The 14718-nt window shown below is 33.7% G+C and overlaps 2 protein-coding genes and 1 pseudogene across 5 annotated transcripts; 2 read left to right on the top strand and 1 right to left on the bottom strand.

Annotated features, from left to right (window-relative positions):
- Window positions 1–418: 418 nt before the first annotated feature.
- LOC111908063 (structure-specific endonuclease subunit slx1) lies at window positions 419–2885 on the top strand. Its single transcript, XM_023903898.3, has 3 exons — window positions 419–739; window positions 1573–1679; window positions 2429–2885. The coding sequence occupies exons 1-3, from the start codon at window positions 519–521 to the stop codon at window positions 2602–2604; spliced, it is 504 nt and encodes a 167-aa protein (XP_023759666.1). The 5' UTR covers window positions 419–518; the 3' UTR covers window positions 2605–2885.
- Window positions 2886–5921: 3036 nt separating this feature from the next.
- LOC111908058 (pentatricopeptide repeat-containing protein At3g48250, chloroplastic-like) lies at window positions 5922–6675 on the bottom strand (annotated as a pseudogene).
- A 1141-nt stretch (window positions 6676–7816) lies between these two features.
- On the top strand, window positions 7817–13669 carry LOC111908062 (probable starch synthase 4, chloroplastic/amyloplastic). 4 transcript variants are annotated; one of them, XM_023903896.3, is made up of 17 exons: window positions 7817–8072; window positions 8687–8867; window positions 9108–9189; window positions 9287–9789; window positions 9862–10403; window positions 10489–10540; window positions 10798–10920; window positions 11025–11100; window positions 11396–11580; window positions 11671–11865; window positions 11944–12015; window positions 12117–12326; window positions 12415–12540; window positions 12626–12775; window positions 12873–12934; window positions 13034–13109; window positions 13198–13669. In XM_023903896.3, the coding sequence occupies exons 1-17, from the start codon at window positions 7924–7926 to the stop codon at window positions 13381–13383; spliced, it is 2970 nt and encodes a 989-aa protein (XP_023759664.1). In that variant the 5' UTR covers window positions 7817–7923; the 3' UTR covers window positions 13384–13669. The 4 variants fall into 4 exon arrangements, with proteins under 4 accessions (XP_023759664.1, XP_023759663.1, XP_042752171.1 ...); XM_023903895.3 differs by having other exon boundaries at window positions 7821–8072; window positions 8675–8867; XM_042896237.2 differs by lacking the exon at window positions 7817–8072 and having other exon boundaries at window positions 8728–8867; window positions 9121–9189.
- The last annotated feature ends 1049 nt before the right edge of the window (window positions 13670–14718 follow it).

The raw sequence follows: 14718 nt of genomic DNA, 5'->3' as shown, positions 1-14718 counted from the left end.
CAATAGATAACACACAATTGGAGTTAATTTCAAATATTCTAGAGTTGATTATATTAGAATGTTAGAAAACAAACTTAATTGTGGATTGTGGAATTAATGTTGATCACGATTGCAACCTTTTCTTCTTGTTCTTGAATCTTGATTGAAGCCTTTTTTCTTGTTTCTCTTGAGTCTTGTTTGTGGAATATTGATTTCATAGCCGATTTCAAAGATTATAGAGTCGATTATATTGGGAGGACTACAATCGACCATTTTTATTAGGAACCGAACCAGAAGTTGAGACGGAACGTCTAACAGTCTAACTCCTTAACTTTTATACGTGAATATTGATAAATGTATTATAGCTTATAAATAATAACTTTATATTTCTAGATGAGAATGGATTGGATAGAACAAATAATAAAATATGATCCATTAATTTTTCATGGGGCTAAAAAAAACCCGCTCCAGGTCTAAATTTAGACTGCAACGATCTGTTCGTTGAGATGGTATGAAAGCAGCAGTTCCAATTTGTATGAATGACGAGGTTACTGTCCACAACCTTCCGATCCATCAAACCACATTCTCAGCTTCCAAAATCACCTTCAATCAGACTTCCATCTTCATCACCATCATCATCAAACTCCAATCCCTCGCCGTCGGTGGTCTCAAAGCAACCTAATTGGTCGGTGTATCTAATCTTATCGACTAATCCACCGATCAAAACTTACGTTGGCGTCACCACCAATTTTTCTCGCCGGTAAACCCCCGTTCTATCTGTCTTTATGCTCTGTGGTTTGCTTATATCTGAAAATCTGTAAAATTGAAGAAATTCCATAGATTTCCACCCTTTCTTCATTTCTGGTAAAAAAAGGTCCGAGTTCAATCAATGGGGTTACCAATATGCTTTGGAAATGCAGGAATAACTTGGAAACGACTGGAATTATAAAAACAGGGATCTTGATTTATTTATTTATTTAAGTTTCAGTAGGGATTAAAGGTTCAGGGAGAAGGAGGAATCATATTACCCTTTGATTACACTTCAAGGGAAATCCATGTATATGTATAACTTGCAGTGTTTTATTTCTTTTCACAGCAACCCAACCAATTATGACCTAAATCAGGACAATTGTTCTTCTTTATATGTTCGGTTTTTTTTTTTTTTTTTTTTTTTTTTTTTTTTTTTTTTTAATTTTTTTTTTTACTTAATGCATATGCGAATTAATGAGACAAGATTATAACTTTATTGCTCAGGATTCCCTAAACTTCAACTTGCTATCTTGCACACATATTTAACTATGTAATCATCTTTAGCTTCAACTAGTGATTTCGTTACATAATCTATTTGAGATGCGTTAAGAACATTTGAATCCCTAATGGTTAAACTTCTGTTTTGTGAGGAAACAGAAGTTTGTATGATTATAGTTTCTCTTTCTTTCATACAGGTACTCATTCTCAATCTTTCGTTTGTGCAAAAAGAATGAAATATTATTGCATAAATAAGCATTTAAACTGTTTACAATGCATATTTTGGGCATACAATTCAATCATCTTGTTTAGTAAAATTTTGCTTATTTGACCTCCTTTTTGCAGCTTGAAACAACATAATGGTGAATTAAAAGGTGGTGCAAAAGCATCACAAGCTGGAAGACCTTGGATTTGTGCATGCCTTATTCGAGGTTTTGAGAGTAAAAGTGAAGGTAAGCTTCTAATCTATTATGATCTTCTTTTATATTATGCATTTGGTCCTTTTGTGTTCTTGAGCATCTTCAATAGGAGTTTGTTACATCATTTTTTTACTATTTCATTTAGTCTTTCAATAGGTTATTACCATTGGAATAATATTTTAATTACTCCCCTAATCATAGTTGTCTTTTGAATATTTATTGTTTCTTGATCTTGACTAACGGATCTATCTTATTAAATATACAAAATAAAAATGAGTATATCTTTGAAGAGGTATATCATTAAAAAGCGTTTGTCAAAACAATAGTGACACCAATAATAGTTGTTATCAATTAATTATTTTGAAGTGTCATATACGTTTTTTGTCATTTAAGTTTTAAAGGTCAAGTTATCTTTCCTTTAAAAAATTGGATGAGTAGCCTTAAAACATGGTAAACCACATCATCTGATCTTTATAAAACATTTTAGCTAGATAAAGATAAATTAGTTAAATTTTAGAAAACAAAAAGCCAGGTTAACCATTTTGGATCCTTTTAGAGAAACAATCTCAAAATAAGATTAATTTGGTTATAATTTATTAATAACCAGTCAAAACTAGTTAAAAAAGTAACATGCCAAACGGTTAAATATTTCTAAAAGTATACTTAAGAAATTGGATCATTATGTTAATAAATCATCTTTATAATCATATTTTATATATTAGTTATTTATAAAATTAAAAAAAAAAACATTGGTACTATGCATGCCTTTTGTTGTGTTGTAGCATGCAAGTTTGAGTTTAAATGGAAGAACATATCACGTAAAATGGGGCGTAAAAGGAACTCGAAGGATGAGGGAGGGCTTTATTTGTTGCAACATAGAAATGCAGCACTAGAGAAGGTGAAAGGCTCAACCGATTGCAACCACTTAGAATTTGATTGGAAGCTACAACCCATATAATCTCCCTTTTTTCTTTACCTTATAATTCTTGACTTCCATCATTTAAATTCTTATGTGTTGTAATATATGTAAATGTTTAATTTGTTGCATTCATTGTCTTGAAACTAGAAAGGGTCTGTGGCATAGCGGTATAAGGAGTGTTTGTAAGGTACTCTTCTGCCAATTGGTTGAGGGTGTAGAATGTATATTATGAATAGATTTAAAGAAGAGGGGGTGTAAGTTTGAAACAACTTATTGTTTTCATATTCCATTACTAATTTAAGGTTGTTAGTATCCTGTTATACTAGATACCAACAAAATTATCATTTCTTACTCTTACCATTTAGGCATTGTACTTTTAATTTGGATATCTTACTTTTAGTTGGGGCATTATACTTCTAATTCTAGCGATTACACTTTCATTCTAGATATCATATATCAAGATTTATCACTTGGCATCTTTTAAATACTAAATGAAAGTACTAGTTTTTTAATCAAAATAAAAACATTAAGTAAATAAAATAAAAACAAACATAGAAAATAAATATTAAACAGTCAAATAATTTTAAAATACATTCTACCTCTAACATCTAAACGTTGTTGGAAAAACTCATAATGCAACTCTAAAACATTACTAATACTTAATATACTTCCCAAATAATATGATAAAGACGACTGAATGTTGCATCATCATAAAGACAATCATTAACAAAAAAAACCATGTATTAAAAGTTTATGTGCAGCTTGCCGATCTTGATTGACAATCGTTTTGTATTACTAACACCTATGTGCTCTTGATTGACAATGTTTTGAGCAACATTAAAGAACGTTGCAATAAAATCCAATCATCCGGATCATAGTTTGTAAAAAAATTCCATCTTTGTGGTGTTAAAAAGTATAAAAAGAGAATGAAGTTATGTGTGAAAGTGGGGTAAAATGTAGTGTTGTATTTTAGGGGTAAAATGTGTTTAAATTTTGAAAAAAAAACACATGTTAAAATTAACGGTCAGTCACAGGAAAAAATCATCATTCTTCTCTCATTGGACGCTCTTAATTGTGGTGATGATCACATTCCACAATGCCACAACCATCACGACACACACAATGTGCACGATCGTGGTTGGTTGCCACCGTGGCCACAATGCTCTTTGTAAAATGCATATCGTTTAGCCTTAGGACTAAAAATATGAATTTAGACAAATTACAAAATGTGTAACTTTGTTTTAAATATAGATAAAATTTCTTTGTTGGTCATGTGGTTTGCAAAAATTGGCATGATTAGGATATTTATGAAAGGTGTTATGTATTTGGTCCTTATAGTTTTAATTTTTGCATGATTGGTCCTTATGTTTCCATTTTATTTCATAACTAATCTAAATTACTATTATACCCTTACTTTGTTCTTTTTATTAATTTTAGTTTTCTTTCTTAATTTAAATTAATATTTAAAGCTAAACTACCCTAACCTTAACACCCCGCTCCCGAGTTGAACTTAAGGAGAGAAAAGAAAGGAAATGGGAGGAAATGAGAGGAAAACAAGAGAGAATTGTGCTCCCGAGTTTCATTAAAGGAAGGAAGTGGAAGGATCATTTTCCCTCCTAACTTTCCTTCCGATTTGGGAGGATTCGGAAAGAAAGAACAAAATGTTTAATTTTCCTTTCATTTCTCTCCAAATCGGGAGCACAAAAGAGAAATCCCTTTTCCTTTCTTTTCTCTTCTTTTCTCTCCTTATTTCTTTTCTCTTTTCTTTCTTTTCTTTGCTACAACTCGGGAGCGGGGTGTAAAGAGCCCACGACTTCCTCTCCTCGCATCATCCCTGGAAAATGGTAGATACTTCTTTTCTATGCCATTCCCCCACCCATCTCTCCCCCTTTCTCTTTCTCTCTCTCTCTCTCTCTCTCACATATACACACATACATACAAATATTCCAGATGAGACGCCACCCTCTCCGACAAGAAGCACCCCTCTTCATCAAACCTCCACCGCCCCCACCATCCTTTTTTTAGATCTGGTGGTGTTGTATAGTTTTTCGATCTGAATCAAGGAATAACACTAGAGACTTCACCCTTCATCTAACAGAGTTTGTTCATGCTGGAGTTAAAAGGTTACATTGGTCGGTGGCCGGTCCTCACGAACAAAGAACGCATCTACCAAACCACCACTGGCCGGTGGTCGGTCCTCATGCCCTTACACCTTCACTCGCTCATCGACGATTCGCCGATCGCCTACTATCCCACCTATCGTCGGCTATTTAGCTCTCATACAACCAACTGACGGGAAAAAAGTCGGAAAACACAAAAATCGATCACTCTCACTCTTGTGCTACGCTCTGACCCTAAATTGACCCACCTCCGTCCACAGGTAAGTAACAATGCATCGACTACCACATACCCACTATGAAATTTCTTTCTAAATCGGTAAATCCCCATGTGAATCTGTCATTTGGTGAGTTCTTTTTAGTACAAATAATAGAAGACATAAAATTATTTATGTAGCTTTCAAAAGATCATAAATTTAAATTTGCATAAAAAAGTCAGTGTTGAGGAAGAAATGAGAATTCTAGCATGAATGAATTATCTAATTGGTTTTCAAATATTTTTGAATAATGGGTAAATGTCACTGTAACCCAACGAACTTTCAGGTTTTGGTTTAAATGGTCCCTTGTGATATTTTTTTGCATTATAAGGGAACAAATTCAACTCTTACCGGCTAGTTTAGCCAAGTTACCTGTAATAATAGGTTACTGATGTCAAAAAGAGTGCCACATAGAAAATAATATGTTGATTTGTAATTATATACCTCTATATTGGTCCTAGTCAACAAATATTGGTCCCCACCACCTTTTTCCCTTATTTCCTTCTTCATATCATCTCATTCCCTCCTTCCACCCTGGTTTTCTTTCTAAGATAAATGAAAGCCTTTTTTTTTTAATCTTGGGTATGAAAATGAAGATGAACGTATCCCCGCCAAAATTAAACCCAAATCAAACCTCACCATTACTTCAGAAAAAAACATCACAGGTTTGAAACCTATGACCGCCCTGTTTACTGAACCCTATATATCGTTGCTTTGGTTACCATCAACGATGATGCATCCTTTTGTCGTTGCTCTGCTTCATCTCTACTTCAGCCACCAGCCGGTAAAAGCCCTCCCCTCCCCTCCACTCACTAGTTGACCCTTCCCCACCGCCCAAATCAGATCAAGATTGGGAGAGATCAGGGGATGAAGATCATGTGTTTATGTCTGGAAGATGAAATTAAGCCTAAATCAAACCCCCACCACTAAAAACTAAACCCAGATGAAATTAAGCCTAAATCAAACCCAACGTCCTGAATGTTCAAGAAAGAAGCAGTAGAGCTTTACGAGCATATGATGGATAGTCCTTACAAGCAGTTTTTTGATCAGCCTTAGGAGCTTCAAGGCCTCCTCAAATTTCCTCTCTAACAACAGTTTTTTGATCAAATTCTTGTAGGTCGCTTGTCATGGTTTCACCCCACCTGTCTTGTCTCGGTCATTTCAACAAGCACCTGGTGTGCTTCAATGGCGTTGTTTTGACTCAAGAACCCATTTACCAAAACGTTCAAAAGGTTCGCATCAGCCTCACAACCTTTCTCAATCATGTTAGCCAAAATGATCAGAGCTTTGTCAACTTCATTGGTTGAACAATGTCCCTTGATTAGAATCGTCCATGTCTTGATGTCAGGATTGCAACCATTTGCTTGCATTTCATCGAGCACCTTGGCTGCATCTTCTAGTCTTCGGGCTTTACATAGACCAAAGATTAATTGGCTGTAGGTTATGTTATCGGGTTCGTATCCTGCATCTTTCATGGCTGTCATCTTCTTGGCTTCATCAAATTGACCTACACTTGTTAATGATCTATGAATACCATCATAAATGCTTTTTGAAAGAGAGTTTCCTGTGGCTTCAAATTTATTTACTACCCGAAAAACAAGATCCAAATTTGGTGAAATGTTGCCTGCAATGGTTCTTAGAAGAACACTACAATGTTGAATTGAGGGCTTGTAAGGCCTATCCATCATATGCTCGTAAAAAATCTGGTTGAGGACGCTCGATATCACAATCACGGGAGGTTAACGAAACGTTGGAGTCGATTCACGTTTTTGGCAGGGTTTCTTGACCTAGATCTAATTCATAGAGGTTGAAATATAGAGAAATTCATCGATCCCATAGAGGGTCATTATGGCGTCTCAAATATTTAGACAGGTGGCAAGTGAAGTGACCTACTTGTCTAATGGTACATGATGAAAAGGAAGGGGTTCACCGGGTGACCCCTTCATATTCTTGGTAATGGCATTTTAAATCCAGAAAACCTGAATTCGTTCCCTTATAATGCAAAAAATATCACAAGGGACCATTTAAACCAAAATCTGAAAGTTCGTTGGGTTACAGTGACATTTTCCCTTGAATAATTGCACTTTATATGAATGTTTTATTTTTCAATTTTATTTGGATGTTAATGACTTTATTACTTGAAAACCTTTATTTGATTATTTATTTATTTTGATGTAAATAACTTTATGTTGAAAAACATTATTTTTTGAAAATGTGTTTCTTATTTATTAAATGGGTTATGCAGGTTGGGTTTGATACACTAACGCATATACTTAAACGTGTTATATGAGTTGGGTTGGGTTGAGGTTTCCAACCTGCGAACCCGTGATCACGTAAACAAGTTAGAAACTATAAGTACTGATCACGTAGATGTATTTATAGTTATCCTGAACATGCCATTTTTTAAAAACTAAAAGGACCAAACTTAAAATGCTGTGTTAAATATATCATCTTTCTTTTCACTTTGGATCTGCTTGTGTGGAAAGAGCCCCGTTCGTATATTCTTGAGATTAGAAACACATAATTCATAAAAATCCAATTTTGTAATATACACCCAACCCTTAAATCTTCGTTTCCCCACCGTCCGATCAAGTCTATTTTTTCTATCATCACCTCAGATCCCGCCACACGTATCTCCTACCTACGCAACCCCGCACTGAATCACTGCTTCATAACCGCGGAAAAGCACGTTCTATTCTATGTTTCGAAAGCAATCCGGAAAAAATCTAAACTACACCACCTCGATGTCCAAATCTCCAAGTTATTCGCTTCATTACCGTTGGATGAACCCCCCAACCCTACAACACAATCACATACGTACACGTGTCAGTACAACCTACACACTCACGCACATGAATATTACTTTCTGAGATTTATTTAAAACCACCTGAAAATGAAATAGATAAAATCACCCTTTTCCGTTCGTCTTCCCCTAATAACACATAAATTCACACAGTGGAGAACTTTTTCTTCTTTTTCCGTCCATGGCGGGGAAGCTATCGACGTGTTTTTTGAGCCATCAATGGAGCTGTTGTACAGTGCTTGATTGTAAGCATTTGAATGTGCGGTTTTACTCTTTGCCTTCTCCTCGGTTTGCTACAGTTTCCTGCAAGATACGTCAACGTAACTCCAGGTATTATTCACTGCTTCGTTTTTGCGTTGTCGAAGAAAACACTGTTTCTTATGTAATTTCTTTCGATTTCGAGATAAATTTCTGATTTTGGACTATGAATTACTATTTCCCTTGTTTCGAGAAAGGTGATAAATTTGGGAATATTAAATGGACAGCAAGCGTATTGTATCTAGTTCTATGTTATATTATAATTGAACATGATTGTTTTAACTTCACGTTGATCAATGATTTTGGTGTTTAGACCTTGCATTGTGCTTTGATTCGTTTATGACTGAATTTGTTGGTAATCGAATTAGGGATCACACTTTGTTTGAGAAATTGAAATCTAACCAAATTAACCAATAATTATTACTTTATAGAAAGTTGTTAAAATCCTGTTGCCTCTAGAATTTTTCATTGACATGTTGAGTTTAGGTAAACTGAACCACAGTTGCTAAAATAATCTGGAACAACACTTTTATTAACTGTTATGATAGAGGAAAATGTTTACAATACATTACCTCAGTAAAAAAGAATAGTACTTGGTATGCATTGTTGTATCTTAACTTTTTGTTACTTTGTAACGACTTTTAATTTTGTGCAATATGTTCCAACTGACACAGCTTACCACCTAGGAGACCACAAGCAAAGAAAATCATCCCTGCACAGATTCCCCAAAATGATAATCTCATGACACCTGGCAATGAAAATAGTGATTCAGAAAATGAAGATGACTTTTCTCATCAATCTACCTCTGATGAGGTTGTAGCAATTCAGCGTTTTGATGATAAGAATTCAAGCAGCAAACTGATCCCGGTATGCCTCAAGAATATTCATATATGATGGTTTTATCCTAGGTATTGCTGTTACATCTGTTTCCAGCTATTTTGAGCTTTTCTAAGTTGAATGATGTAGTTTTGGTGAAGCTGTATTGATCTGAACAAAAGGCTTTAAACAGAGTATATAGGATTAGGAAAGAAACCTGAAGTGATAAAGAACTAGAAACTAACTTACATCTGTTTCTATTATTAATAATCTGATTTTTCATCTTAACAGTCTATTGGTGCAGATAAAGTGGGCGAGGTTACAACTGTAAATCTTCAGGATGTAATAGGAATGATACGTAATGCAGAGAAAAGTACAATCTTTTTCCTCTTGAGTATAAATTCTATTTAGTATTATTAAAAAACATGGTATTTTCCTGTAATTCTTTTTTCTGTCTAATTGTTTTCTAGATATTCATATCCTAAACCAAGCCCGAATCAATGCAATTGAAGATTTGGAAACAATTCTTAGTGAAAAAGAGGTCTTACAAAGAGAAATCAATAATTTGGAAATGAGGTTAGCTGAAACTGATGCCAGAATCAGAGTTGCTGCACAAGATAAGATACATGTTGAGCTTTTACAGGATCATTTAGAGAAACTTCAATCTGAAATGTCTAATAATGGAGCACATGATGCTGTTGTTCTTCGATCTCCTGATCGACAAACCCGTGCTTTAAGTGAGGAGCTGAATTCATTAAGAAATGAAAACATGTCCCTGCAAAATGACCTAAATACCCTTAAAGAGCAACTTAGGGATGTCAAGAGAACAGACGAACGTGTTGAAATGCTTGAAAATGAACGCACTGTTTTGGAATTGTCCATAAAGGAGTTGGAATACAAGCTCACTGTTTCCCAACAAGATGGTGTTCAACTTTCAACTTTAAGATCAGAGTGTGAGACCCTTTGGAATAAGGTAAAACATTTGTAACGTATTTTATAAAATATATAATTTTTTTTATAAGATTTTAATAATCTTGTGTTTTAGGTAGAGCATTTGCAAGGATTACTTGACAAGTCAACAAGTCAAGCAGATCAAGCTATCTTAGTACTACAACAAAACCAGGAGCTTCGAAAGAAAGTTGAAAGACTTGAAGAGTCTCTTGAAGATGCCAACATTTACAAATTATCATCAGAAAAGCTACAACAATATAACGATCTAATGCAACAGAAAATAAAACTACTTGATGAACGCCTCGAAAGATCAGATGCAGAAATACATTCCTATGTACAATTATATCAAGATTCAGTGAAGGAGTTTCAAGAAACACTTGACAATTTAAAAGAAGAAAGTAAGAAAAAAGCATCGGGTAAACAAGTGGATATGCCATGGGAATTTTGGAGTCGTTTATTGCTTATGTTTGATGCTTGGTTTCTTGAAAAGAAAATTCATGGAGATGAAGCTAAGTTGTTAAGGGAAATGACATGGAAGAAAGATGGAAGGATTCATGATGTTTATATAGAATGTAAGGAAAAGAATGAGCGTGAAATTATTGCTGCTTTTCGCAGATTAACATCTTCATCATCCGGGTATTTTTATTTATTTATTTATTTAATGACTTAAATTTTCAGCATGTTATTATTAGTATAAATCATTGTTTTCTTTTTATTGTAGTTCAGGATTGCATGTTGTTCATATTGCTGCTGAGATGGCTCCAGTTGCTAAGGTAAAAACTTCTTGTTGGCTGCAACTTTTTTAATAATAATTATAATAATAATTTTAATCTCGTATATTGTAAAAAATTGGGTAGATTTTTCAAAGTACAATATTGTAATAGGAAGAACTGAAACAATCAAAGTACATACATTGTTAGTTCTTGCATATAACTCTTTATTTAACAATGTGCCAAAATAGAAAAAAAAAACTATATGCATTTCTGAAATTAACTTACATTTTTGCCTAATTTTTGTTTTTGATTATTAGGTTGGTGGTCTAGGTGATGTGTTGTCTGCTCTTAGTAAAGCATTACAGAAGAAAGGACATCTTGTAGAAATAATTCTCCCTAAATACGATTGCATGCAGTATGAAAGTATCCAAAATTTAAGGGTATGCCTTTTTTTTTTTTTTTTTTTTTTCTTATCATCATGCTTGAAGAATGAAGACTTTTATAGACTACTCACTCATCTATTTGTCTAACTCTTTCTCTACAGGTTTTAGATTTAGCTGTAGAGTCATATTTTGATGGCCATTTGTTCAAAAATAAAATCTGGATTGGTACTGTTGAAGGTCAGAATATTCCCATCTTGCATAATGCATACACATCACATCACATGACATGACACATGACATGACAAGACAACTTTTGTATTCGGACTGATGTCAATGATGTGCTATCTATCTCTTCTATATGCAAAAAGACGTAAATGCCCTTGTCCTCATCCTTATCATCTAAATAAGTCCTAAAAAGCTTGTCTTGTCTCGTGTAACAAACGACAACCATATTACCATAAGCAATTGTATGGCTTATATGATGCAGATTCCAACAGTATTTTTTATTTAATTTTTAATTTTTTAAATTTAGGGCTTCCTGTTTATTTTATCGAGCCTCTTCACCCTGCTAAGTTTTTTTGGAGAGGAAAAACATATGGTGAACCTGATGATCTGAAGCGGTTTTCATTCTTTAGCAGAGCAGCACTTGAGCTGCTACATCAATCTGGAAAAAAACCAGATATTATCCATTGCCATGATTGGCAGACTGCTTTTGTTGTATGATTTTTCTATTTTTTAATTTTTTTTATTATAGTTATATCTATTAAGATTCAAAATGATAGTATTCTTTTCTATATAATTACTCAGGCACCCCTCTACTGGGATCTATATGCACCCAAAGGATTAAATTCAGCTCGAATATGTTTCACATGTCATAACTTTGAGTATCAAGGAACTGCATCTGCTTCAGAGATAGCATCTTGTGGTCTTGACATTCATCACCTTAATAGACCAGACAGAATGCAGGACAACTCATCACACGACAGACTCAATCCTGTTAAGGTAAATTTACTTTAATGCCCTCTTTCTTTTTATACTTCCCAATGCTTAAAAAATATTTAAGAAATTCATACTTTGTAGGGTGCAATTGTGTTCTCTAACATTGTAACAACAGTGTCCCCAACTTATGCACAAGAAGTGCGAACTTCACAGGTATGGATAATAATATTTAATTAAAAATCACTCAATTTTCTTTCAGATTAGTAATTTGAAAGGGTTGAAGGATTTAAGGAAATTGTTTTTGTTAAATCCAGGGAGGACAAGGGCTTCATGCAACACTTAATGCTCATTCTCAAAAGTTTGTAGGGATTCTGAATGGAATCGATACTGATTCATGGAATCCTGCTACTGACACCTATCTCAGTTTCCAATACAATTCCAGTGATCTTGAGGGGAAATCTGAGAATAAAAATGCCTTAAGAAGACACCTTGGACTCTCTTTATCTGATAGTAGGAGGCCATTGGTAACTTTCTTTTCTCCTTCAACACCTTTTTAAAACTATATTTAATTTAAATCAATTTCTTCTTAATACAAATATGCATATCATTCAGGTTGGATGTATAACAAGATTAGTCCCACAGAAAGGTGTGCATCTCATCAGGCATGCAATATACAGAGCATTGGAATTGGGAGGACAATTTGTATTGCTTGGTTCTAGCCCTGTGCCAAATATCCATGTAAGATAGTTTCAAAAGAGAAAATTATAGGAAAAATATTTGTCTGTTTTTTCAGAGAGATAATTAAAAGTGATTTGTTTTGTAGAGGGAATTCGAGGAAATTGCAAAGAAATTTCAAACCCATGAACATATTCGACTGATTCTCAAGTATGATGAGGCTCTTTCCCATTCTATATATGCAGCATCAGACATGTTCATCATCCCATCAATATTTGAGCCATGTGGCTTGACACAGGTCCATTTTTCTTCAACAATACAATATAATATTAATTATTAAATATATACCTTATTAATATATATAAACAAACAAAACAATTCATTGTTGTTTTCAGATGATAGCCATGAGATATGGTGCAATCCCCGTTGCTAGAAAGACAGGTGGTCTAAATGACAGGTCTCTGTTTTTCCTCATATAGAAAACCAAGATTAAATATAATTATATTGGGATTTTAAAATTTTAAATTTTTAACCTTGAAATCTTTTTTCTTTTTAGTGTTTTTGATGTTGATGATGATACGATTCCAATACAACTCAGAAATGGATTCACATTCGTAACACCCGATGAACATGTAAATAGCAATATCCTTATATTACTTATCCAAAATGATTTTGGTACCAATTTATCTATGATAAGTTAAATGTAATAAAAACATGCAGGCGTTCAATGGTGCATTTGACAGAGCGTTCAAATACTACAAAAATGATAGTGAAGGTTGGGAAGAGTTGATGAAAAAAGTGATGAACATAGACTTCAGTTGGGACACATCAGCATCACAATATGAAGAACTTTACCTTCAATCTGTATCCAAAGCAAAAGCAGCTCGGCGTGCAGCTGCTGGCTAATAGTAACGCTTTTCTCCCCAAATATATATTCCAAGACCACAAACAAATGGTCAATACACACCCATAGAGAAAACTGACTACATTTAGTGTCCCTTTTGTTCATATTATATATCTTTCGAGATTTAATCCCGATGTAAATCATGTCCATATGTGGTTGTTGGAGAAATTGTACATTGAGGTTGTCATTCGTATACATGTACTGATGTAAGAGTAAGATATTTTTTTTTTCTATAGATGTAGGATTTGTAACGCACGTAAAATGTGAAGACTTTTGCTACGACAAACATATCCTCTGTTTTTGTTCAAAACCTCCGAAAATTGCGTCCTAGATGCCGTTTAGTTGGAACTATCAAGACCTATAAATTTAATTTACTACGAATCAATCAGTGCAACAAATAAGTCTCATGGACTAAAGGTGTTATAACGAGCAAACCTCAATTATTTAATTTACTTGTTATGATAATTACTACAAATTTACAATGCAATCTGTTTTTAGAGCCCAATTTTCGGTTAATGGGATTGCTCCATTGGTCCATTGTCCATAAAAGCCTAGAAAACCCAGTCTATTGGTACCCCTCTTCCTAGAGGTGCTTAAACCTCGGGCCTATGCATGCCTTTAACCTGTCCCTAGTTGCGGGCTTTTTTGTGCCTGGTCTTGGTAACTCATCATAGGGACCGAGCCCTTTTAACCGATTTCTTAAATTTTTTATTCAATAATTGGGCATTTCTAACTGTGTACACATAAATGGTGCGTATACCATTAAATCACTTTATCTATTTTCCTTAATAACATTTTACTTACAACTTTATACCCATAACATAAACTTACTTATCTTTTGTTATCCATGATAACAACTGATAACAACCTAGTTACATGTCTTTTCTACTAATAGCAACGTAATATATATATATATATATATATATATATATATATATATATATATATATATATATATATATATATATATATATATATATATATATATATATATATATATATATATCTTAAAAAGCATTTACTAGATTTTGCTGAATTTTAAAAAGTACAAGCTTTTAAGCATCATATACAATAATTTTATGCATCGGAGAATAATAAATCTTATCCGGTCAAAGATAGATTTTGAATAGGTCTTCTAAGCTTATCTTCAAATTGAATGAGTTATATATGAAAAAGTCAAATAAGATGATGATGATAAGATTTTGAACGAGTCAAAGTTTGACCAAGTGTTCATCATATCCAATTGAATCGGTAAATACTAAATCTTATTCGGTCAACATTTATGAAAAAATCAAATAAGATGACGATGATAAGATTTTGAATGGGTTAAAGTTTGA

Source organism: Lactuca sativa, chromosome 7 (assembly GCF_002870075.4).
Source record: "Lactuca sativa cultivar Salinas chromosome 7, Lsat_Salinas_v11, whole genome shotgun sequence".
Lineage (NCBI taxonomy): Eukaryota > Viridiplantae > Streptophyta > Magnoliopsida > Asterales > Asteraceae > Lactuca > Lactuca sativa.
This window is presented reverse-complemented; position numbering and strand designations above follow the sequence as displayed.